Raw genomic sequence first — 25243 nt, 5'->3', positions numbered from 1 at the left:
GAAAGACTTGTTTCTGCCCCTACAAGAAAAGCAGGTAAGATGCTGTGCCTGTGGGCAGATTACTTTTCCCCTTTGGTAGAAGTTTTTTTACTGTTCATTATTATGACTCTGGGACCTGTGGTTTCTGAAATAAATAAAAATCTGGCAACTGCAGTTACTTCATCTATAGCTGTAATAGGAACTTGCCAGCGAGTACAGTAGCAGGCAGCAGAGCAGAGCCTATCTTCCTTCTCCGGCAACACCATTTTCAGACTAAAAGACTTTTGGAGAGCAAGAAGAGGGAAAAAAAAAAAAACCAAACCCACCCTTTAGGCGCAAGAAATGGCACTCGACAGCCACGCGGAGATGGGACAGAGGGACCGTTAACACCCGTGGGGACAGGAACTGCTTGTTTCTACCTCACACGCGTCCTCGGCCGGCCCTGCCTAGCACGGCCGCGCTACAAGCAGCGATCTAAAGTGCCACTAGCCGTGAAAAGACGGGTTAATTTAACGCCTAGCCCTGCCGAGGCGAGCAGATACCGGGCGGTCCCCTCAGCCACCGGCCCCCTGAGGCGCCGGCAGCCCCTGAGGCGCCGCGCGCCGCCGGGCGCGGGAAGAGGGCTTTTTCAGCAGTGTGGCAGCTCGCCGCTCGCCGGCCGGGGAACGGGGCGCGGGGCTGCTTTACGGCAGGCGTTTCGACCTCCCCGTCCGCGCTTTGCGGCTGCGTGGCGGGGTGGGGGGCGGGGAAGATGTCTGAGCGGGGAGAAGCCCCGGCGGCGGCGGTGGCATCGGCGGGAGAGATGCCGGCGAAGAAGCAGAAGCTGAGCAGCGACGAGAACAGTAACCCCGGGGACCTATCCGGCGACGAGAACGTGAGGCCGGGCGGGGGAGGAGGCGGCTGGAGCAGGGGGGAGGGGCGGTGAGGCGGGAGCGCGCGCGCGCGCGGCGGCCGCGGGGCCTCGCGCCGGTGGCGGGCGGGAGCGCCGAGGCGAGGGGGGGGCCGCCGCCCGCCCGCCCGCCGGGCTCCGCTATGAGGGCACCTCCCGGGCCGGCCCCCTCGGGGTGTCCCGCGGGCCGAGGTCCCCGTCCGACCCCGCCGGGGCTCGGGCGCATCCCGGGCGGGAGAGGAGGTGCGGGTGAAGAGGGAGAGGAGGGTGTCAGCCCGCCCGCCTCGGCTGGGTGGCAGCCCCTCGAGGCCGACGGGCCGTTGGAGGGAGGCCCCGGTGGGAGAGGCCAGCGTGGGTCTGCGGGGGGAGACACTCACTTTTCCTCCACGTGGGTGAGGGAGAATTTGAGGCCCAAACTCTAAGCGGGCTGTGTCTCGGAAGTGTGCTTCAAAATGTCAGACTTTCCTTTTTTTTTTTTTTTTTTTGCTGCAAAACAGCAAAATTTTCCATCTTTCTCGCAGTTTTGCGTCGTGTGTCTTCACCGTCACGTTGCAGAGTAACATGCAGCATAAATTTACGTGTGCAGCCCTTTGGTGAATGAGGAGTAGGGGATAGTGCTCATGAGCTTCTGTCAGCAGAAGGCAGCAGGGGCTGAGGACTGCGATCTCTAAGTTAGGCTACAATCTAGCGTTCAGAACAAGGGTAACGTGACTGATATAGCATAGCTTGATACTTCAAAAACAAACTTAATCTGAGATACCTAGCGATTATTTTATGTAGTTACTGAGTGGGGGATGTTATTTGGATATTAGCTTTATGCAGTGTGGGTTTTTTTTCTGGTTAGAGCAGTTATCCAGAAAGAGAGGGATCTGGACCACATCCCCCACAAACTGTGGCAGTGCTGCTTGTGATGCAACAGGCAGGTCCAAGGTGCTGCGCACCACTGCTGCTGAATTTTTTTACTGCTCAGCAGCATTTGTGAATCTAAGTGTAACTTGGTGACAAAAACATTCAGGTTTGCTTTGGTGTCTGTTGTAGGCTATCGGTGACCACAGATGTGGTCTGTCTGGTTATTGAAAATGTGACCTGTTTCAGTGGTGAAAGGACTCCCTTTTCAGGAGTTTGTTACTGGACTCCACTACTCCTGAAAGGCCAGGATTCTGCTTAAAAGTTGGCAGAATAGTATTGATTTGGAAAAAGGGTGCATTTTCTTCCACAAGTATCCTGGATGCAAGTTTGTCAGTTGTGTTGTAGTTGCATCATACCAGGTACCTGGTGTTCTTATATTGACAATATCTGACTAGTTCAGAGAAAACTTCAGTCTGGTGAAGTATTACGACTGTGATTAGCAAGGGCGCTTGGGAGACGAGAATTTGGCAAGCTCTGAAATTCCTTAGAGTGAAGGAGAAGAAACTGGAAAACGTAAAAATTGTTAAACTCGGTTATGCGCATTAAGGGAAGGTTGGCTCTTTTAGGGGTGTAACGTGAAGGGAATGGCTCCAGGTTTGGGCAGTTCACTTAGAGGCTGTGTGTTGTCTTTCCTCCTTTTTCTCCTGATGTCCTGATTTTCAGAGTTGTTGGGCAACCAAAGACCGGTACACCTCTACCGGCTTCTGATGATACAGATATGAAACTGGGACAAAGAATAAATGTTTGGTGGGAACTGGCATATTAATGTTTATAGCTGACCTTATTCCATATTCCTAGTGGAGCTCCTGATGCAGCTTCATGTTACACTTAATCTCCTCCAGTGACAGGCTGTTGTCTGCCTCTGTCTCCCTTAGTTCAGATCCAGAAATTGCATGGCCGTGGGATGAGTTGTTTTCCCCCCCAAGTGAACAGACTGCCTTGCCAGAAAAAAAAAAAAAAGTTGATTTTTAACAAGCTGAAGTTACTCATATGGAAGTACAGGGTTGCCAGTTATGATGCGGGTGAAGTTGAATTACGTTGTGATGGGTGATGCTGGGAATAGAAATGTCCTTTTGAGTAGTGTCCTGCAGTCAGACTGCATATGAAATTGTAGTTTCTTGTTAATTGTCCAAAGCTGATCTAAAACTGCTCGGTGACTGGGTGGGTTGTTTTGCACACCCCTTTTTTTCAGTTCTCCCCATCTTACCTTAGCTCTGGCTGCTGACGGTTGGAGGGCCAGTTGGATTAGTTAGCTGATCAGACAGCAAACTAATTTTATGTTTGGTTTTGTTGGTTTTTTTAACTTTGCTTTTAGTTGAAGCAAGTATCTAGGAGAGAGCAGGAGGGAGAGGTGGGACTTCCTCTTCTAGTGGCAATGCTGACTTACTGCAGAACTGTGCTGTGCCTGATGCTGCTGAGGGTGTACAGAAGTCTCAGAACAGTTAGATTCTTGGTATGGCTAAGCATAGTGTTTTTACACAAACAACCTCTTCCTTCAGTGCTTCAGAAGTACTCATTTCATCTATGTCAAAGATGTTTTCTAGGGAAAGCGACCACTTCATCTTTAGACATTTTCTTAAGAGCAGCTACCAGTATTCTGAAGAAACTTCACTAGATCACAGTTCACGTCTCTCCCTCTTGGATTAGTCCTCATGTGACTCATGTTCTGTTTCTAGGGAGGAATGCTATTATGTTAGTAATAGATTTAAATACGTGAATCTAAATAACACCAAGTCCTAGGAGATCTTCTGTCCTTATGGAGGAGAAGGCAAAGTGAAAAGGCCAAGTGCTGCAAAATTAGTTGAATTTATACAACAGTTAATGATATCTTTATTACATTCTATATAATTTGAATGTTTTCAGGATGATGCTGTTAGTATTGAAAGCGGTACTAACACTGAACGCCCTGATACACCAACAAACACTCCTAATGCACCAGGAAGAAAAAGCTGGGGGAAAGGAAAATGGAAGTCAAAGAAGTGCAAATATTCCTTCAAATGTGTAAATAGCCTAAAGGTAGGTATGTGCAAGCTTCAACATGGGAATGCTGTGTACCCCTTGCTGGCAGTAATGTTAATGTTGACTGTGAGACAGTGTCAGGATAGATATTTTTAAATATCTGTATACAATTATGTTCCGTGCTCATTTGAAGAAGGTGCCTTTCTTATTTGGAATAGCTGAAGTTTTGAAGAAAGAGGATACTGAGAAATAGGAAACAGTAGGTAGTGCTGCAATTAACCCAATTTTTGTACAGGTTTGCAAAATTACATGTGATATGTTATAATTATGTATTTCATTGAAGCTGTAGTTGCTTGAGATAAAGATAAGAAACTGGATAAACAAATTCAAATAAAACAAAACCTGTGACAACTTGATACAAAGCACAGAACCTGTACAGATTTTTCTACCCATTGAAATGTATTTAAAAAAAACCCCAACAAAACAACCCAACAATCTTGGAGTATCTTTTTCCTCACACTTACCAGATCATGTATTTTCTGTCCTCTGGCAATTGTCATAAATGCTCTATAGTGCAATTTGGTTAATTTATCGTGAGTGTTGTGATTATGTGTTCGCACCTGATCTAGGTCATATTTATCTTCCCACATAATACCTGATGGTGTTAAGGGATGTGGATTCATGGTCTTTACTCCCTGTTCTTGTGTTTTAGGGTATTATTGTTTTCTTCTGCACTGGTGACAGACTATGGTGGACTGAATGAATTTTCTCTTTGATTCTTTTACACTGTCAGGATTCCCCAGCCTTGTGTGGGATATTTATGTGGCAAAAGCTGTAAATATGCCATCTGATTTGATTTTTACAAGATTTCTAAATAAAGAAAAGATTGTGTCTGCAACGAGATGGGAGTTTTGTTAAACTTTATATTTAGCTAACAAGAGGATGTGTGCAGCTTCGTAGTGGATATTTTCTGCAGAATTGCTTTAAGAGGTTTTTGTCATTCCCCCACGCTTAACTGTTGAGCTGTGCTGAGGTAGCTGTTTCTGAACTTCAGCTTCAGACTGCCTCACTGAAATGCTGGGGTAGCTGAGCGGGAGGGGAGGAGAGGTTTGGAGCATGGAAACCTCCTAAATGAGCTTTGCTCATAACAAAAGTTATTTGGGAAACAAGTTGATCTTAATGTGTTTTTTGAAGTATAAGAATTATCTCCAGTCCTTTCAGGGTGTAGGAGGAAGGGAAGTTCTTTCATTTTCACCTAGGTAGGCAGCTGTTCTGTGATTCGCATGAATTGCCCCCGCAGATAGTGCTTTTTGTGGCTTCAAGTCATACTTCAAACACAGGCGTGGGCCTTTCGGCACCCAAACATTTAACAAGTTCTGAGTTTTGCTAAGTATATTTGTTTTCTGTCTGTAGACCAAATATTCCAAAGGGGTTAGTACTTTTCAAGTGTCTTCTGGGAAAACTGAATATTCCCTCACCCCAGTTTCAACCCAGGCCCCACTATAGGGGACCCAAAAGACCACCCTATGAAGTTAAGCAATCCCTGACTTCTGTGGATTTGGATCAGGGCCTGGGAACAGATTCCTGTGCAAGTGGAATCAAGCTGTGAGGGTGTAAATGTAGCGTTTCAGCTAAGTGGGGTATTTTTATTATCTTCTTTTTCCCATTTCTCTTTGAACTGAATTTAATGCTAATAATAATAAATGTGCATGTTAATACAAAGACTAGGTAGCAGCCAAATGTAGTAACTTCTTTTTACTTTATGTTTGAGGAAGCCTCTCCTCTTTTCTTTTTCCTGTTCTTCCATACTAATTTTGCAGATACTGTGGAGATAAACTCTAACGACTGAATGTTGTATATGGGTTCGGAAAGACACTTGTGACTCTTTGGATATCACATCATATATCGCATAGTTTATATGCCTTTGAACTATGCTGTAAGGTACAGGTACTGAAATTAATGAAGAGTCAACATGATTTAAAGACATGGAGATTAATTTTGATATTCTTTAGGGATGTATAAATTATGTGTTTTTCCACTTTCCTACTCTTGTTTTTCCCTCTTATTTTGCTTTTTACTTTTTTTCCTTGGGGAAACAAAGAAATATGGCCATTACAGTCTGCTTTGAATGTTAAATGGTTATGATTCAGCCTGAAAAACTTGGTGCTTGCTAAATATGCTTTTTAAACACTACTGTGGAAGTTATTTTGGGTGAAATTTAAGCATCAGGAAAACAAAAATATAACTTGGAAAATGACAGGAAATAAAAAACTGCCTTTTTTTTTTCTTTTTGCAGTACTAAGTTACTGTAAGGTGTACTGAAAAATCTTTGCTCTCTGTGGGCTGAATGGAAATGTAGTTTATAAATGAGCATATACAGCTAACAGATGCACATCCTCACATACATCCATATATGTTTTGCTTATAGGTCCTTCAGCAAAGAACCATGTGTGTTCTGCTTTGATGTGCTCCCTTTAGAACAATGCTATTATTTGCCCTACCCTTTGCTCTTGCTTAGGATGTGGCTCAGTGGTTGTTAGCAGTCTGGTGTTGTGTCTCAGCTTCTACTTGCTGTCCCCTGAGCTGGGAATCAGTAACCAACCACATGCAGGATTCTAGCTTGTTGATGTGTGAAGGAGAGGTGACTAAAACTACTGCCAGTAATGGCTTGCTTCCACTTCTGAAATCTGGAAATGCATGTGTGGGCAGTTGGTTCCCCGCTGGCAGTGTGGGTGACAGCGTATTGAAATGCGTTCATGTAGTTGCAGGTGATTATTTTTTGTGTTGGCATGGTATTACTTCACTGCCTTCCGTCTAAAAACAGGTCTAGTCTTATTCTCTGACTGAACCTGAGTTGACGTTGAATGAGTAAGGGCAGAACTAACCATTGATTATTTATTTGCTTTTGTAACAATCTTCTGCCTTCTTTCTCTGGTGCATGAAGAACCCGAGTACTTTGGGTTTTGTGCCCTTTATTCATACCAGGGTCAAGATGGCATTTCACAAGTCTACTTTTGGACCAGCATCTGGGTCACTCTTCTGTCTGTAGAAACCAGTGGTCAGATTTGCGTGACATACTTGGCATCTCAGGATAACCATAATGTGCAGCACCTAAGAGTATAATGTTTTTAAAAATGTGCTTCATTGTTTAGCACTTGGGATAAAAATTAGAGCGGACAAGTATTATCGAAATAGCTATGTGCTGTCTCTGACCAGTGAGGATGATGGTAGTTTAAATGAGGTGAGCATAACTTCTTCAGACGCCCTAGTGACTTTCTGCAAGGGCCTCTGCCCGACTCCTTCATCCATTAAACACCAGAAAAACTGCGATATGTACGGTCAGGCTCTTGGAGGTTGTAGCACTCAACATGAGGAATGAAGTGCGGATGATGTAAGTAGTCTAAAGACATTTGTCTTGCAGAGTAATTTTTCCAGGGAAATAGGTTGTCTTTGAAAAAGCTTACTAAATACTTCAGGTATGCACTCAAATATAGAAATATAGAAACAGTATCGCCCTCTGTTGTATCTGTCTACTTATTACGTATCACCCTAGTCTGGGTCCTACCTAGAAAATCACAAACTTATCACAACTTATGCTGGAAAAATATCCTATCTTGAGGGGGAAAAACATCTTCCTTTTCACTTTTCCCATTTCAGTAAATTTATCAGAAACAGTGCACGTGACAGAGAACAAGGTTATTCCAGAAAAACAAGCGCAAAACCTGCTAATATATCGCTGTAATAAAGCAGTAAGAATCCATGCATTTTACCTGTGTTACCTTCATGCAGTATGTCAAAAGCCCTCAGTATTCACCAGCAGGAACTCTTTCACACAGAAATTCAAAACCAACTAATTATTAGTGGAAAATCTTTTTTTTAAGTATTCTGTATTTGACCTCTCAGCCATTCTTTTCAAGGAAGACTTAAATACACTCAAAAAATAAGCCTGGAAAGTAAAATTCGTAACTTTATCGGACACTAAAAATCATGGCCTTGTGTGTGCAATTTTATGGCATACAGTTTTCCTCATTCTTCATCTCTAATTAAACTATAATGCTTTACAGATGCTGAATACCTGCTTTTTCCTTTTGTCCTGGGGTCACTAATAACCTTGCTACTTGCTACCTTTCATTTTATGATGGGTAATACTTCGAGTTAAACTTTGAACAATTCTTTTTAATCTGTATTCAGCTTTGAAAGTTGTTACCTCTCTTTAAGAATTGCAGGACGGCCTTCATCTCTGAAAGATTTTTTTCTCCCTTCTCTTGCTAGCTCTTCTAGCTATTTCTGTTAATAACAGATACTGCCTTTCTCAGTAAATAATGCTTAATTTAAATTAAAGTCTTACAGGCTTCCTTACTTTTCTTTTTCTGAGTAGTGTTGGACTCCCCACCCACACCCCCTCCTCAAATTTATTCTTTGGTTCTTGGGTAGGCCAGAGCTGCCAGGGCTAATATTTCTCGTGTTGTTTCTGAGAAGCACTGCCATTTGAAGGCTGCTTAACAGCCGTCATGAGACACTTCCTTCCTGCCTGCACTGTCCCAGACAGTCCCCTGTGGGGAGGCACTTTAATGAACATTATTCTTACTGAAAACATCCTGTCAGGACAGGCCAAAATACTGTTATCAATTATTAACAAGCACCACCATATTCATCACAATTCATAAACATATCTGCTTCTTTTTTTTTCTCTATTAAACTGATGTAAGCTGTATAAAAATAATACTTGGCATTTCTCTGGTAACTGTGAAGGTGATCTGGAAACACTTCGTAGACATGAACTTTGCAGCAGCATTGTGACGTGCTGGAGAGAGTTCATCGTGTCTGTGATAGAGTTGCAAGACCTAACTGTGCTGTAATAGTTAAATGTGGCCCTTCTCCACCCTTATACCAGTATAATCCTTCTCTGTCCTGATAATTCTCTGTGAAGTTGTAAATCCTTGTGTGGAAGTAATTGTAACAATATAAAATGCATGTAGATGTGGCCTTAGATGCAGAAGTTGCCTTGTTGAAAATTGCAAAACAAAGTAGTAGAGCTGCAAATACAACTCAGGAGTTCTGCCAGCTTCTGGCCATAACTGTGAGACAACAGTTCTTCCCCTTCACTTTTTAAAAGCTTGGTGGGGGAAGAAAGGAGGGGTGTCAGAATATTCTTTTAACCTCCCTTAAGACAGCCAAGTTAAAACGTGATGTTACAAAACTGTTCTTTTTAACTGTTCACTGTCTGAACTTATACTGGATGTGAACGCAGTAGTTTGAGGAGGAAAAAGTCAATTAAACAGTTTACCACCACAGCTGAATTTCACAGAAATAATATGCCTGTGGGTTTTATTTTTTTTGTCTCTAATCTTACTTTACATCTACAGGAGGACCATGGTCAGCCTTTGTTTGGAGTCCAGTTTAACTGGCACAGTAAAGAAGGTGATCCTCTCGTTTTTGCCACTGTAGGCAGCAACAGAGTGAGTAATCTGTTTTTAACCATAAGTCCTTCCGTGTGGTTCTGCTTGCATTCTTTTTTTCAACCAATCCTTTTACCCGTGTTTAGTACGGGCACAGGATGCTTCATATAGAAAGCTTTATTTCTGAGGTGTGTAGCATCTGTTATCTGGGAGAGTTGCATCCTCTGGATTGTTTTATGAAGTCATATGTTAGTTACTGGGGAATTTAGCCTATATAGTAAAGAAAAAAATCCTTCAGTAATATAAACATGGGATAAGGAAGAAAGGTGCGTAAATGTATCTTCTCGCTAAAATTACTCTACTCAGATGTTATTGTTTCCAAAAGGTCATATGCTCTAAAATGGGATGAGAAGTGTCTGCAATGATGCCAGGCAGCTCAGTAGCTAAATTAATGGCCTGTGTGGAGTGAATTTATAGGCTTTTTCTGAACAAGGATCTATGTCATTTCAGTCTTGAAAATAACTCCTGAAGTGCATTCTATGCAAGTGGTGTGAATAAACAAGGAAGCCTTTCATTTCCAGGTTTGTTCCACCTGGCAGTTACCAAAAGTTACTAAGATTAAACAACGTATCAATGGCTCATTGAAAGACCAAGTCATGTTAGAGATGGTGTGGTGAGTTGACCCTGGCTGGGTGCCAGGTGCCCACCAAAGCCGCTCTATCACTCCCCTCCTCAGCTGGACAGGGGAGAGAAAATATACCGAAAGGCTCAGGGGCCGAGATAAGGACAGGGAGAGATCATTCACCAATTACCGTCATGGGCAAAACAGACCTGACTTGGGGAAATTAGTTTAATTTATTACCAATCAAATCAGAGTAGGATAATGAGAAATAAAAACTAAATCTTAAAACACCTTCCCCCCACCCCTCCCTTCTTCCTGGGCTTAACTTTACTACTGAGTTCTCTACCTCCTCCCCGCCAGCAGCACAGGGGGACGGGGAACGGGGGTTTGGGTCAGTTAATCACAGGTTATTTCTGCTGCTCCTTCCTCCTCAGGTGCAGGACTCCTCACACTCTTCCCCTGCTCCAGTGTGGGTGTCCCTCTCATGGGCTGCAGTTCTTCATGAACTGCTCCAGCATGGGTCCCTTCCACGAGGTGCAGTCCTTCAGGAACAGACTGCTCCAGCGTGGGTCCCCTGCGGGGTCACAAGTCCTGCCAGCAAACCTGCTCCAGCCTGGGCTCCTCTCTCCATGGGGCCACAGGTCCTGCCAGGAGCCTGCTCCAGCGTGGGCTTCCCACGGGGTCACAGCCTCCTTCGGGCATCCACCTGCTCTGGCGTGGGGTCCTCCACAGGCTGCAGGTGGATACCTGCTCCACCATGGACCTCCATGGGCTGCAGGGGGACAGCCTGCCTCACCATGGTCTTCCCCACGGGCTGCAGGGGAATCTCTGCTCCGGTGCCTGGAGCACCTCCTCCCCCTCCTTCTTCACTGCCCTTGGTGTCTGCAGAGTTGTTTGTCTCACATATTCTCACTCCTCTCTCTGGCTGCAATTGCTGGGTTTTGTTTTTCCCCCTTCTTAAATCTGTTATCTCAGAGGCGCTACCACCATCGCTGATGGGCTCAGCCTTGGCCAGTGGTGGGTCCGTCTTGGAGCCGGCTGGCATTGGCTCTATCAGACATAGGGGAAGCTTCTAGCAGCTTCTCACAGAAGCCACCCCTGTAGCCCCCCGCTACCAAAACCTTGCCATGCAAACCCAATACAGATGGCTGCAGTAACTAATTCCAAATAGAGTTTAATCTTACTAAGACAATTCAAATAATAGATTTAAATATCTGGGAAGGACTGCTGACAAGTCCTGGAGTGGTGCTTTACTGAAACTGTTGTGAGCATTCTTTTATCAAACCATTTCCACCTGTTGGAAACAAACAGATGATGGATGAGATCTAAACCATAAAGGCACACTACCTCTCCTCATCAGGAAGTGAATACACGGGTGCATGTGATTTCCTTCTGAAATATCACAAGTAAGCAACAATCTCTCCCACTTCTTTTTTTTCTCCAGGTTACTTTATATGAATGTCATTCCCAAGGTGAAATCCGTCTGTTGCAGTCGTACGTGGATGCTGACGTATCCTTTTAAGTTAAAAAGCCACTTGTTTGCTTCCTGTTTATCAAAACTGAAGAGGCTTTGTAGGAAAAAGTATGTGAAGGTTTTGTCTGTGATTTAATACTTTGCTCATGTGGCACATTCCTTATGTTAGGTCCAAGTCTTACCTCTTTCCCACATCCTAGAGTCCCTCCTGTTGAAAAAATATTAAAAACGCAGACTCATGGACCATGCTGTATTAAAATATTTGAAAACTGATTCTCCATCAGTTTAGTCTTCCCAACACTAATATTTGTGTAATGTTTCACATTCACTGCTTTACAGTGGTCTCTGTTTCCCTGTGAACTGGAACTGCGTTTAAAGCCTAAGAATTATGTTTCATGCTCTGAAGTGGTAATAACTTGCGTTGATCATTTGCAGTACACAAGTCAATAACTTGTGAACTCGGTCTTGATTCATCCTCATTTTATGCCCAATCTTCGGATGATTTGGAGAAAGAGGTTGAAAAGTGATGCCAAGAGAGAAGGTGTTCCTTGTATGTTATGGAACAGAAGTGAGGAAATTGGCATCTATAGAAAAGGTGATGTTGCTTGAATTTGCAGATGTATAATCAAATATGTATCTTTTTCTTATTGGGTCCAGCAGAGACTCCTGGGTACTTGCAGAAAATAGCAACAAGTTTACTTAAAAAAAAAAAATCACCTTGTTTAAAAAACCCCCAAAATCTCCTGTTTCTTCTGTGTTCCTTAATGTGAGATGATGTAGGCAGATGAAAATTTCTATACCTGTGCGTGGACATATGATAGCAATACAAGCCATCCTCTTCTGGCTGTGGCAGGGTCCAGGGGTATTATTAGGATAATTAATCCTATTACAATGCAGTGCATAAAGGTGAGTGCTCCAAACTTCGAGATACAGCTTGCGTTTCAGTAAGGCATGAAACTTATGTCTTCTAAGTACGTGTAAACATGAGGGGAAATGATAACTTGGTCTCTGAATTCTATCCCAGCACTACGTGGGCCATGGAAATGCAATCAATGAACTGAAATTCCATCCAAGAGATCCAAATCTCCTTTTATCTGTAAGCAAAGGTGAGGAAAAAAGCCTCTTTTGTTTTTGTATAAATCAGGATACTTTGGATTGGATTTTGGTCTTGAAAATGGCCAAAACCTCCATGAATTTTTTATGAATGGCACTGAACAAGTTTACCTTGAAAGTCTAGAGCAAATCTTGCTCTTTTATGGCTATATATCTTGTACATATTAAATCCATGGCCTACAATAAACATAATCCGCCTGTGGTGCAAAGGGATTGTGAACAGTGCTGCTTTTAGGAAAGAAGAAACATGAGCTTTGGGGTTGCTCTTTCCTTTCTAACAGTCGAGTTAAATTTTTTTCAGTTGTTGAATCATGTTGCCATCTAGTGGGGATGTCTTAATGTCGCAGACGGCATTCACCACTGTGTTCATGGGGAAAACGCCGATTCTCTGTCGCTCAGGAGCAGCTCTGACTTTAATTGGCCTTCGTGTAAAAAGCATATTAGTGAAGGGAGAAGTGAGTTTTTGGTATGGTGTCTTATGGGCTTGTCCAGAACGTCTAAACAGTCACAACTTCCTAATCTTGACTGTTTTGTTAAATAAGGAAATACTTGATCTGCCGCAAGAGCAAGCCTTCAGGAATGCTCGAGTTGGAAACGTTCACATAAGAGGACTTTTGACTTTAGCGTATTTGGTGTTACTGATGAAGCTACATGAGAATAGGTGTTGGGAACCTCTCTGATTCTTGCAACTGTCAAGTTTGGTCTGTGGGTCTGTAACGTTGAATTTCTTGAGTTCTGTGTATTTTTTAGGTTCTCTTTTTATTAACATTTTGACATCAGCCATAGTACTACAAGTTTTAATGTGCAGTCTCTGCACCAGGTACTATCTCCAAGAGGGCATGAGGCAGCAGAATACTGGAGTCTCAGAAGTGCTTGGCTGAGAGATGAGCAGAAAAAGAGGAAAATATTTGGGACTGTGTGGCCTTCCAGTTGGTGTTGCTGTAATTCAGTGCAGTGTACTTGTGGAATCCAAAAGGGAAATACACTCGAGGTTCCCATTTCCAAATGGGAAATAGAGTAGAGGTTCTTCTTTAGAAATTATTAAAACTTTCTTTAAACAAGTGGATTAGTCCGATTGACTTTGGAGTACATATTGTTTATAGAAACAGTTTCTCCCATCACTACAGTCTGTGGTTCTTAAAGATTAAAAAAATGGAAAATCAAAACTTCTCTGAATGCTGATGTAAGAATGGCTGAAAGGAATTCTAGCATTTTTTGATATATACAATTATTTTTGAGATAAGACTCAATAAAAGCATACTTGTCCAAGATCAGACTCTTCTTTGCTTTTCGGATGATCTAAAGATCCAGGTGTATTTTTGTTAGAAGCTGTCCCTAGGGGCGGGGGGTGGGCACACTTTCTCAATTACAGAATTACTCTAACAATAGTTTAGTTGTAATGGCAATTTTAGTTAATGCAGCTCCATTGTTTCTTACAAGTGAAGAAGAATTAAGTGCCTTTCTGATGTTTACATGAACACCTGTTATTGAAAGTAGATAAGCTGAAATATATTATTCATATGTACATATAAAAAGCAGCATGTAATTTTATTTGTTCTTTATAGATCATGCATTGAGACTGTGGAACATCCAGACAGACACGCTGGTTGCAATATTTGGAGGAGTAGAAGGGCACAGGGATGAGGTGTTAAGTGCAGTAAGTGGAAGACTGTGGGGCAGTGATTTAGATTTACAAAGGGTAGTAAGCCTACAATATGCAACTTTTTATCCTCTTGTGCACTGTTTTGATATTATACCTACTTAAAAAAACCCTGAAGTGCATAAATACTGTTTTAAGGGGATAGACAAGTTTAAATCTAAGGTGGTTTGATTGATTTGGCCACCTCTCAATATACAGGACAGGTGTTCACTTTCTGTGTCTTTCAATAGCTAGTTTTCTCACAGTCCAGCCTAGAAGTAAACAAAATAGAGCTCAGTGGGGCTAGAAACAGTAAAAAGTTTTCATGATGGTCCCACTTTTGAAGTTCTTGAGGTCTTATGAAGCCAAAGCAGCAAGAACAAATAAGCCTTGAGAGACATGGTAGTGAAGGAAAGAAGTTATTTCAGGTGAGTTATGCTGCTTTTCAGTGGCTGTGAACAGACACTGGTACCCAGCAAATAGCAACTAGAATAGTTGACTTCTAATACGCTGCTCTTAAGAACTGTTTCCATTCCTGTTGCGTGACCTGAAAGGTGAGGGGTGCATCTGTATGAAACCTGACACTGTATTATTCCCTTGTGGTTCTAAATAGTCGTCACCCATGTCGTAGCCCTGGAATTCTGCCAAAGTTGCTCCATAAAATGAGAACTAGGGAATTTACTGAGGGGGGAGCACTAGCAGTAGATTCATTGTCTGTCAGTGCTGTTGAATATGCCTGTCTTTCTTGAGAGAGAGTAAATATAATTATTAAGATACTGTGCTTCTTTGCAGTGAGCAGGATTAAGTTATTAGTATTTTTCTATTTGAAATACACAGTTTTATTGCATTCTCTAAGCCAAAAATGCTGTTTTGATGGAAATGATGGAATAAAATCTGAGTTGATATAATGCAGCTTAGGCTGAGGGTCCTCAAAATTATTTCATATACATAGGATTATGATCTTCTTGGTGAAAAAATCATGTCCTGTGGGATGGATCACTCTCTAAAACTCTGGAGGATTAATTCCAAGAGAATGATAAATGCCATCAAAGAGTCTTATGAGTACAACCCAAATAAAACCAACAGGTACGTAGTCTTCATCTTCTTGGCTGTCTTTGCAAAACGTGAATATTCTCATCAATGGCCCAGGTTAATTCCTATCCAAATGGGGAGTTCTTGGGGATAGTGAGTGACTTGGGGATTGTGCTGGATACTGAATCTCTCTAGAACATGTGTCTTATTGATGTTTGCTTCGGTAGAGTTTTATTGAATTCAGATTTAAAGTCCTGACACTTTTATTTTTAAATATTTTAATTATTTCTTATCTGCTTGACTAGAAAATGTCTGGAATTATTATCTCTATCATTCTTAATTAAAGCTTGTATTTCACTGTGTTTCAAGATGTCAATGGCTTTTCTTTCCCTCACCTCAAAATTTCTAGGAAAGAATAAAATCCGTGTAATTAAATGTAGCAAATAGTTTTATATTGAGTAGTTATTACTAATTATTGTATCTGTTATTTGACTTTGGGGCGGGGACAAAAATGTTTATGTAGTAATGACCTTAATTTTCATCATTCTCTGATCTGACCTCAGATATGAGTAAATTGTCAAGTAAACATAGCAATTAGATACATGATAGATAAATCCTCCTTTATGAAGTTCCTCAACTTTTTAATCTTAACTTCCAGTTAAACCATTGAGAGAATTGAAGAGTCTAAAACACACTGAACGTGTTCAGCAATGAGACTAGCTGTGAAAATACTCTCGCTTTTTTTGGTAATGTTACCAAATATTAAATGATGCTTTTTTAGCGTGCCTTTTTTAAAATGATGATTTTTTTTTTTTAATAGTGTGCATTTCTATTTAACAATTTAGATGTTGCAGAAGCAGCATCAGGAAAACAGCTTTAATTGGTTTTTGAAGTATTTGGCAACAGGAGCTGTATTCAGCATCTGAAGGAGTGGTTTTGCTCAGCACTATCTCTGCACAGTCTTGTACATGGGAAACTAGTTATTTCATTAGGAATGAGAATGAAAACAGGGACTGTTCTCATTATTATTAAAAAAAAGCAGCATACAAAATATACTTTGTTATAAAACTGTTAAAACAAAAAAGACAGGCTTGTCCTTTGAACATCAAGATACGTTAAAACTGGCCATTAAAAATTAGACTTGTGCTTCTGTGTTTCTCTGAACCTCACTTGGCAATTTTCTCCATAGGCCTTTTATTTCCCAGAAAATTCACTTTCCTGACTTTTCTACGAGAGACATACATAGAAACTATGTTGACTGTGTACGATGGTTGGGAGATCTAATTCTTTCCAAGGTAATGTTGCAGCTTTTTCAGCTACATTACTCTTATTTGCTTGTTTTGAGGATCTTAAACAATACAAGTTTTACTAACGTTGGGTCTTAGGTTAAATGACTATGCTGTGTCAAATGATTTTATGGAGTCTATTGTGAATTTTGTCAGCTGTCAGGGTGTGTGGATAAGCAGCTTGTACTTAAAAAAGTAAAATTATTACTACAGCTGTACCTCTGCTAAAAGTACAGGGATACCAGCTACCCAGAATCTGCATGGAAGGTACAGAAAGAGAATATATAGATACCGATGAGGGGTCCTGCTGCTAAAGGGAGAAAAGAGGGTTTCCATAATGGAGTAACTTTGATTAATGTGTTGTGTCCAGTAGTAACATTTGCTTGCAGATATTAAACGAGGTGGTCCAACTGCCTCGTTGCTAGAAATTGGTGCGTGCAGGGTCCTGTTGGTCAAGGGGATTGGGTGAACAATCCTCAAATCAAGGTTAATTTAAACTGCTCATGAAAGTGTGTTTGAGCACATGTGGTTGACTTCCTCTGAAGTGGGTGAGGGAGGGCTCCTGCAGCCCTGTTACCTGGCAAAGCTGTGAGGGCAGCAGGCTCCCAGCGGTGGGCAGCGATGTATTGTTGGTGATGTGGCTGTGATCTAAGGACAGAGGTGAGATTTTCAGTTGTACTTTTTTTAATGTTATTGGGGAAGCTGTGAGATGAGATATTTGGTTATAATTATAGTTAGACTGAATGTGCAATATAAATTGTAAATATAGGTGATTTTTTTTTTTCATTGTTTCCCCCTAGTCTTGTGAAAATGCCATTGTGTGCTGGAAACCTGGCAAAATGGAAGATGATATAGATAAAATCAAGCCCAGTGAGTCAAATGTGACCATACTTGGGAGATTTGATTACAGCCAGTGTGATATATGGTACATGAGGTTTTCAATGGATTTCTGGCAAAAGGTATGTGTGAGCTTTGACTTTGCTGTATTTGAAGGTGCATAACTTTTCATTGATTCAATATTTATGGGCGTAGGAAGTCTTCGTTCATGTGGTGTGATGTTTGAGAAGCAGAATGATTTGCTGCAAGGGACTTTGTATGAAACTGGAGGAGCTCCAGATTTTTCATTCTTGGTTCTGCCTGGTGGAAAAAGTTCCACCAAATAAATATTTATTTTCCATCAAGGGTATGTTTACTGATATCTTCCTCCCCCATCTGCAGAGGTGAATAATAAAGTGGAAGAAAGGAGGCAAATTTTATAGCATTTCTAGCCCCTCCAGCAAACTCATTAAGTCATTCATGTTCAAACATTCACACACAATTTATCAGCTGTAAGGCTTTTATAAAGTTCTGACTGCCATTCTTTGAGATAGTATTTTGAAACTTCTGTATTCTCTGCTTTCCTTTAAAGATGCTTGCTCTGGGCAATCAGGTTGGCAAACTTTATGTTTGGGATTTAGAAATAGAGGATCCTCATAAAGCCAAGTGAGTGCTTACTTTTTTTTAATTTTGTTTTTGTTAAGACAGGGAGTTGGGGTACTTTCCTTTTTCCTTTACTGATAACTATAGAAATCCTTTAACAGTAGTAGTCACTTTCCATTTTAACTACTAGGTAAATAAACATTCGGAGCCCCTGAAGGTTAACATTTATCATTTTTTACTGATTTATTATTTATATTACAGTAGTGCCAAGAGGCCCCAATCAGATTGTGCTGGGCACCATATGTAGATACAGTAAAAGACAATTTGTTCCTCAAAGAGCTTACAAACTAATTAGGTGGAAAATTTACAAAGCGATTAAGAGAAGATGTGCTAGGTGGGCGTAGCACGTGACAAAGGAGAAATAGGTGAAAGGACTAGAGTAATGAGAGTATAAAGGTTAGCTATGAGCATAATGTGGAGAACACAGTATGGCTTTCTAGTTCCTCACCTGTGTAGCCAGGAAATTTTACAGCAGGTCTTTATATATAAATTTATATATGTATCTCTATAAAAACATACAAATAGATATAAATAAATAATAAATAATGTATATATTATTTATAGATATAATAGGTGTATAAAATGTATATACACTATGTATATAAATAATATGTATTATATTTGTGTATACACTATATAATAAATTATATATACTTATATAATATATAAAATATAATCTATATAAATACATGTTTATGTGTGTATATATACACACACGCAGACACACATGAAGTTCCTGAAAATACTGCAGTCTTTAATCACCCGATTACAATATTTTATTCCTAACCACTGGGAAAGAACACTGATGATGAATCACATTATTTAGGACTTCAATAAGCTTTCAGTCAGTGCTTCAGTGAAAATTGGGTGGATGAGAAACGGCGGTGGGTGAACAGGAAATTACTGCTTTCCCAAGTCCACATTTGGAATACAAATACATCATGAAGGGCATAATCCTGTTGCCCTTCAGTTTGTCCTAGGTCACATAAGGAAGAGGTTGGTGAAACAGCGCTCCGTAACGTAGTAGCAAGTGCAGATTTAACGTTGCAGCTGAATAATTTTCTTTTATTTGTAGGTGTACGACTCTTACCCATCCTAAATGTGTTGCTGCCATTCGACAAACCAGTTTTAGCAGGGATAGTAGTATCCTTATAGCTGTGTGTGATGATGCCAGTATCTGGCGCTGGGACAGACTACGATAAATTACTTTTTCTTAATTCAAAGTAGAAAATATATTTTCAAATTATAATACAGTCTGTTAACTCGCTAGTACGGTAGATGCATTTAGTGTAGACTTTCTCGAAGGTTCGGCAGGCTGGAGCTGAACTTAGTGATGTTTACATTCTGTGTATTGTTCTGCTTGAAATTGCTGCTTTTAATAAAAAGAAGTATTTTTGTAAAGTTTTCTGAATTGTCCATTTTAATTATTTCCCACAATGAGCTTTCACTTATGGCCTGTGAAATTGCTTTGCATACAGCTATCACATAAATATACGGTAATGTGCTAGAAATTTGGTATGTGTATGCTTGCAGCTATATTTGTGCCTTTTTGACTGAAAACCTAATGAAGCTATTGAATATTATCCAGGGACCACACAAAGGAAATACTACACTTAAGAATAGAGTATAAATAAATGTTAAATCACTGCTAAATGTATTTTGAACTTATTCCTTAAGTTAGTTGCACATTGAAATTGATTAAGTTTTAATAAACACAAATTGGGATGTGTTTTTCACCATTTCTGTTACAGATTAGGAGAAAAAACTTTACTGGCTTTTTTTTTTTTTTTGTGGATCACATTGCTCTGCTGTTGGAATTCTGGCTGTTTAGTTACTGCGATTATCTTAAATCAAAAAGTTGGTTATTGGAAATATATTTTAATTGCCTCTGTTGTCAGTATCCCCAAATAGCCTCATCAATGTTTTACTTGCCCTAGGAATAATGAATTCTAAAATCAATACTATTTCATATAGGTTTAAAATATGTACAATTAATAAAAATGAAAGGGGATGGCAGATATCATTAACAGTGATAATCTGTGTTCAAAACACTTGTGTATATCTTGTCAGCGTATAGCTGAAATGTTAGTGTTTGTATTCTGGAAGTGGTCCAAGACATTGCACAATAGCTGTGTGTACCTGAACGAGGAAGAAGGTTAGTAACATTTACTGAAACTGAGCTATTTACATACATTTTTCCTACTGTGCTCTTCTTACCCTTCACCATAACACATTACTTGAAAAGAATGTATTAGGATATTATATAAATACAAGTACACTATCATTGGCAACGTAATAGTGCTTTTTTTGATCAGTAGATTAAGTTAAGTAGTCCTGTCTGCTACTGACCTCTTCAGTGCATATCTGACTTTCATCTTTCAGGATATTGCTTTTTCCTGTTTGTTACAGTTTGGGAAGCTTGTAAATGCTCTGTTTAGATAAACTACATGTTCAGTTTGAAGTAATATGACTAAGCCAGTTTTGATTTGTCTCCTTGGGAGCCTGCAAAAAATGAAGTCCAGAACTGGCAAGCAGTTTACAAGTCTTAGTCTGTAATATATGATTTTTCTAATCCTTTTTTTTTTCTTTTTTAAATGCTTGTCCTTACTAATGGGGAGGTGTGGTAGTACCGTTGTAGCACAGGTCTGTCCAAAACTAGTGTTCAATTGAGCTGGATTCTGGACCTTCTTTTTCTTGCACAAGCCAAGTGGCCAGCATGATCGTTCTCGGAAGGGGTGCCCTTGACTACTGATCATGGGGACACGATCGGGAAGCCAAGTATAAAACCACAGAGTCAGGCAGAACCAGGTACGAGCTTGAGTGCTGGAGGGAGGAGGCTGAAATACCTGCAGAGTTGAACACAAATTAGCTGGAAAAGACGACAGGCGAGACTGGAGCTTGGAGGCTGTTTTTAACCTCTCTTTCTACAGAACTGCTGGCACGGTATGAACCAGCGTTTATGCAACAGCGCTGGCCCGTATACCTCATAGTGCATTCTGTGGAAAGTATGTGGGGTTGGCAGAGTCTGCAAAATTGTGGGGGTGAGGATGCGGTTGGGAGAGCGCTCCAAAAAGGCAGTGGGAGTGCTCAGGCTTCCTACAGCCTTCAAGGAAAGAGCTTTGATCAGATGAGCTAAACTGTATTGAGAACACTTGGGTTGGAGGCTGGTACCATTTAGCCTTTGCAGATGCTTTACGGTAGCATGCTGTTCGACTAGATCTTCTGTGTTTTCCCATGTCCAGGGCTGAGAGTGAAATGGGATACAAAAGCAGGAGGGATTTCTCAGCCACGGTGGGTTTTTTGGTATGTAAGTGGTACGTTCTGACAAATGAGCTGCTCTGTTTGAGAGGAAGGAAAGGAAGGGTGGTGCTTGACTAGAGAAAGGCTTAACACAGTTAGCGTCAGCTTTCATTTTTGTATTAACTTATGAATGTGCTGAAGTCTGTTCTCTTAAAATGCCAACAAATGTTCCAGCAGGTTTGCCCTGAGAAACCTGGATCGAGCTGAAATTAGATTCAAGGTGCTAATGAAGGGAAGAACTAGAGAATGTGAACTTGCAAAAGTAGAGCTGGAGCAAGCCATGGGGAGGAAAAAGTTCTCCTTCACAGCAGTCAGCCCCATCTGCTTTTAGGATTAATAATATCTTGAATATACGCCACAAGGGAAAAAAACTCCTCCTTTTCAACATGCAGATGCAAAAAGCTCAAGTGAACATAGAAGTTGTGTATTTATTTCATTGGGGTGTTTTCTTCCTAGAGTTGCCTAGTTCTAGACTAAAAAAAGGGACAAATCAAATTATTTTTATTGTGCATCTTGTGGAAGATACAGAGCTAGTAAAGTTATAATCATTGCAAAAGAATTTAAAGAAGAAGAGTTTAGTGTTCTCCAAAACCTTTAACCTTTTAATATATACCTTTGTGTAAGCTGAAACTGTGCCCACCCACACACCTTGAGAGCCCTAGTGCCCACGTTCTTCAGCAAAAGTGTGGTTTGACCCTAGTATTGGAGAAACCTACCAAAAATATCCTGAAAGACATTAACACGTGCTCTTTGCCATTGTCTGCAAGCCACCTGTAGTTCTGTTCTTCGACAAATTCTGTAGTCGGCTCCTTCTGTTTCCCATCTCAGCAAAAGGCAGATGAGGGAGAGGGAAAGTCAGGCTCTGCCTGGCTCCAATCTCCTGACTCACACTTGCAGTACAGCCAGGAAACTGTTTCAGGAGGCTGCAAGCGTTACAGATGTCTGTTCTGTATGAACTCTGCGGGAAGAGGACAATCAAGTTGGAAAGTCGCCGTTTCCTTCCACTGTTGCACACTGAGTATCTCTCCAAAGAGATTCATCTTTCATCCCTTCATAAAAAAAATAAGCTGGAGAGAAGAGGTACCTGGAGGTCCTTGTGTTTCTCCACCAACTTTCAGAGACTTAGAAATTGGCTAAACGATTGGCTTGGACTACAGTCCTAATTTTTAGGCAGAGACTTTGCCCAGAGTCAGCAAGAAAGTTTGTAGCACAGCTGGAAGTAGAAAACAGATTCCCGATTGTTAAATCAGTGGTTCAGTTAGAAAGGTCTCTCCTCCTCAGATTAAGGTCATGTTTGCTGGGGTTTTACTCCATCTGGTGGTGACTGAATTAAAAAAAAAAAAGTGTTACCACAATGTAATTTTAAATCAGGTTCTTCTTGAGGCTTCTACTTTTAAGCCAAAGAATTTCATGCAAATGTGGATTGAATTTGCCCTTCCTAGTATATGTAGGAGTGCATGTTTTCTTTGGTGTGTTTCATGCTCTCCTGGGTTTTTTTTTTCACCGCTGATTATGTTGGGGAGCTCCGGTCCCATGGCTGAAAGTCAAGAAATGTACTTCCTCTACAAGCGCTGCAGGGAAGGCTTCAGGCTCGGCTGAGAATGCTTAGCTGTCAGCATAGGAGAGGATCTGTGCGCCAGAAAAATACTTGGTTCATTTCATTATCATGACTCTTTTTGAAAACAAACAAAACTACAAAAAAGCCCTCTGCCTAATTAGAATTTTGACTACTTTTCATGGATTTTGCATCTGTTTCAGCATAAACAGTATTGCTGTTTCAGCATAAACAGCACATATTTGCATTTGTGCTGCTTATATTTTTAAATTTGCCTCTGGGTGTGGGGCTGAGGTGAGGGCAGGCCCAGAAACAGCTAGGCCCCTGTGAAAAGAATCCCCGCTCTGACTAACAATTCGTGTTGACTTGGGAAGAAAAATGATTGGGAAAACATCCCAAAATGGAGGGAAATAAGTCTGTTGTTGTCATGGTCATGAGTCTGCCATGGCAGGGCATCTTCAGCCTCAAAGCCTAATGATCAGTAGACCATCTTTTTTTGTTTCAAGGGGTTTTCCATTTAAGGGACCTGAACTCCTAGTAGCAAGAAACTGGGAACAGCACCAGGGAAAAAATACTGTAAACATAGGAGGACCGTTACAAAATTACGTTACATATAGGTTGTTATTATTACAGGTATTACATCTCTGGAGGTACTCGGGGGAAGGATTTTTTTTTATTGTGTATGGAAAAAAAAAAATCAGTATGTATGTAAAAGGCAGGATAGATTGATGTATGTATTGTATCTTTCTGTTTCTCCTCAGGCTTATTCCTGAACTACTTCTATATAATCCTGTTCTCCCATTTTAAACCACTGTGTTGAGGTAAAAAGTATTGTTGGGAGATATATATGTATATAGATAGATATGTTGAAGAAGTGTTGGGCTGTTCAATCATGAAGACACAGTACAAAGTCCAATCCCTTCCCTGGGATCTCCCATCTGAAAGATGGAGAGAAAAGACACTAAAACACTATTCATCCTGAAACAGGAAAATGCAGCAAGAGGTTTATTCCATTCCTCAACAAGGAAATACTTCCCTGTTCCAGCAGAGAATAATAAAGATAATAATCTTTATTATCCCTCTCACCTCAAAGAAATAGTAAAGACTGTTCTGATATCTCTCAGGACAAAACCATATGGAACAAAAGCTGGCTGAGGTAGAAGATACAGCAACTGCTGAAGCATATAAGGCTCATCTGTCAGCAGATCAGCCGGCAGAATGGGACAGGCTGGTGCAGAACAAGCAAGAACTCGCTGTTCTCCCTGCAGCACACCCAGTGCCTCCGGCAGGCCCGTACAGCCCCTCAGCAGCCTGTCCCCGTGAGTCCGGTGACCTGTCTTCTGATCACCACTCTGGTACAGTATAGGCCGTAGCCCCAGGAGTGTCCATTAGCCCATTCCTCTCCAGTCTTTTTGGCTCTGCTCCTTCCCTCTGCCTGACTGAGTGTCTCTGAGCTTTCCTCGTGAGGATGCTGAATCCACAGGGAAGGATGATTAGCAGCCTGAAGACAAATCCCAAATTAATCGGGCAGAACTAGGAATGACAAAAAACCTGCTGCTCCAAGACCCTGGAGTTTTCTTACATTAAATTTCCCTAGATAAACTAAACGCCTGTTTCCTCAAGCATCCTACATAGTGGTCATATTATCAGATCTCACATCGCTAGTGAAATTCAGCAGTAACTCACCATAACCATACACTTCACAGGTGAGAAAGAAAAAGCACTTATACTTGAGAAGCACAGTTTGGCAGTCCCAACAAACAATCCGTAGAAATTAATGAATTCTTACTTTCATAGCAGTTTTGAAAGGCACCTCTCTTGATACAGTTCGAAGGGGGATGGAATCTTCCTTCTCCAAGTTTCCAATCTGCGAGCTCGGCCACAGCAGGTTGGAAAGAGGAGGAAAGTAATTTACAGTGATGGTCTCAAGCGTGCACCACGTTCACTAAGCTGAGACAACACCTGCTGAACCCACAGTGGCCTCGGCGCTGGGAGAAGTTCTTAATTCACACTGCTGAATTAATTACTCAAAATGCATATGATTACACATATTCATTTACAGCCTTAAAGACTGGAGCCAGGGCAAGAGCAGTCACAAAGCTCGTGCTGGAGAGACCGAGCCATCCCACCCACACGGTCTAGTCTGGCTTCCTGAAGCCAAAACAACAATCCCACCAGCATCAGGGAATAACCAGAACGCAGTTTTGACCAGGCCAGAACAGAAGCAGTTTGTTACTACAACTACAGGAGAGAAGACAGAGCAGCAGAGTGACAGCCTCTGCCGCTATGAACTCTGCCCAGACAGGGCCCTTCCTTACAGAGTATATATACCTTTAGGTTATACGACTCATTCTTCACCAAACCGTGTCAGATAGATAAGCAGGACCATAGAAAATTGCAATGAAGGGTAGTAACACATGGATTACTTCATAGAGGGAGGCTCTGGACAGTCAGATAAGGAAGCTCTAGACATACTTTTTTTTTTTTTTTTACAAATAATTCACTCCTTTTTGTTAATTAAATCGTGCTGATGCAGTGAAGCTGTTGGGTCATGCTGACACACACTTCTTAACTAGTGAGGCCTTGCAAAGGCCTATGAAGTGTTAAT

General features: G+C 41.2%; 1 protein-coding gene across 1 annotated transcript; it reads left to right on the top strand.

The window, feature by feature from the left end:
- Positions 1 to 730: 730 nt before the first annotated feature.
- Positions 731 to 19190, top strand: EED (embryonic ectoderm development). The gene is made up of 12 exons (XM_050903499.1): positions 731 to 853; positions 3641 to 3793; positions 9103 to 9195; positions 11202 to 11267; positions 12012 to 12137; positions 12256 to 12337; positions 13910 to 14001; positions 14936 to 15069; positions 16205 to 16310; positions 17102 to 17260; positions 17710 to 17783; positions 18856 to 19190. The coding sequence occupies exons 1-12, from the start codon at positions 731 to 733 to the stop codon at positions 18980 to 18982; spliced, it is 1335 nt and encodes a 444-aa protein (XP_050759456.1). The 3' UTR covers positions 18983 to 19190.
- The last annotated feature ends 6053 nt before the right edge of the window (positions 19191 to 25243 follow it).

Source organism: Gymnogyps californianus, chromosome 1 (genome assembly GCF_018139145.2).
Source record: "Gymnogyps californianus isolate 813 chromosome 1, ASM1813914v2, whole genome shotgun sequence".
NCBI lineage: Eukaryota > Metazoa > Chordata > Aves > Accipitriformes > Cathartidae > Gymnogyps > Gymnogyps californianus.
Note: the sequence above shows the minus strand (reverse complement) of the source record. Positions and strands in the feature narration are given on the sequence as shown.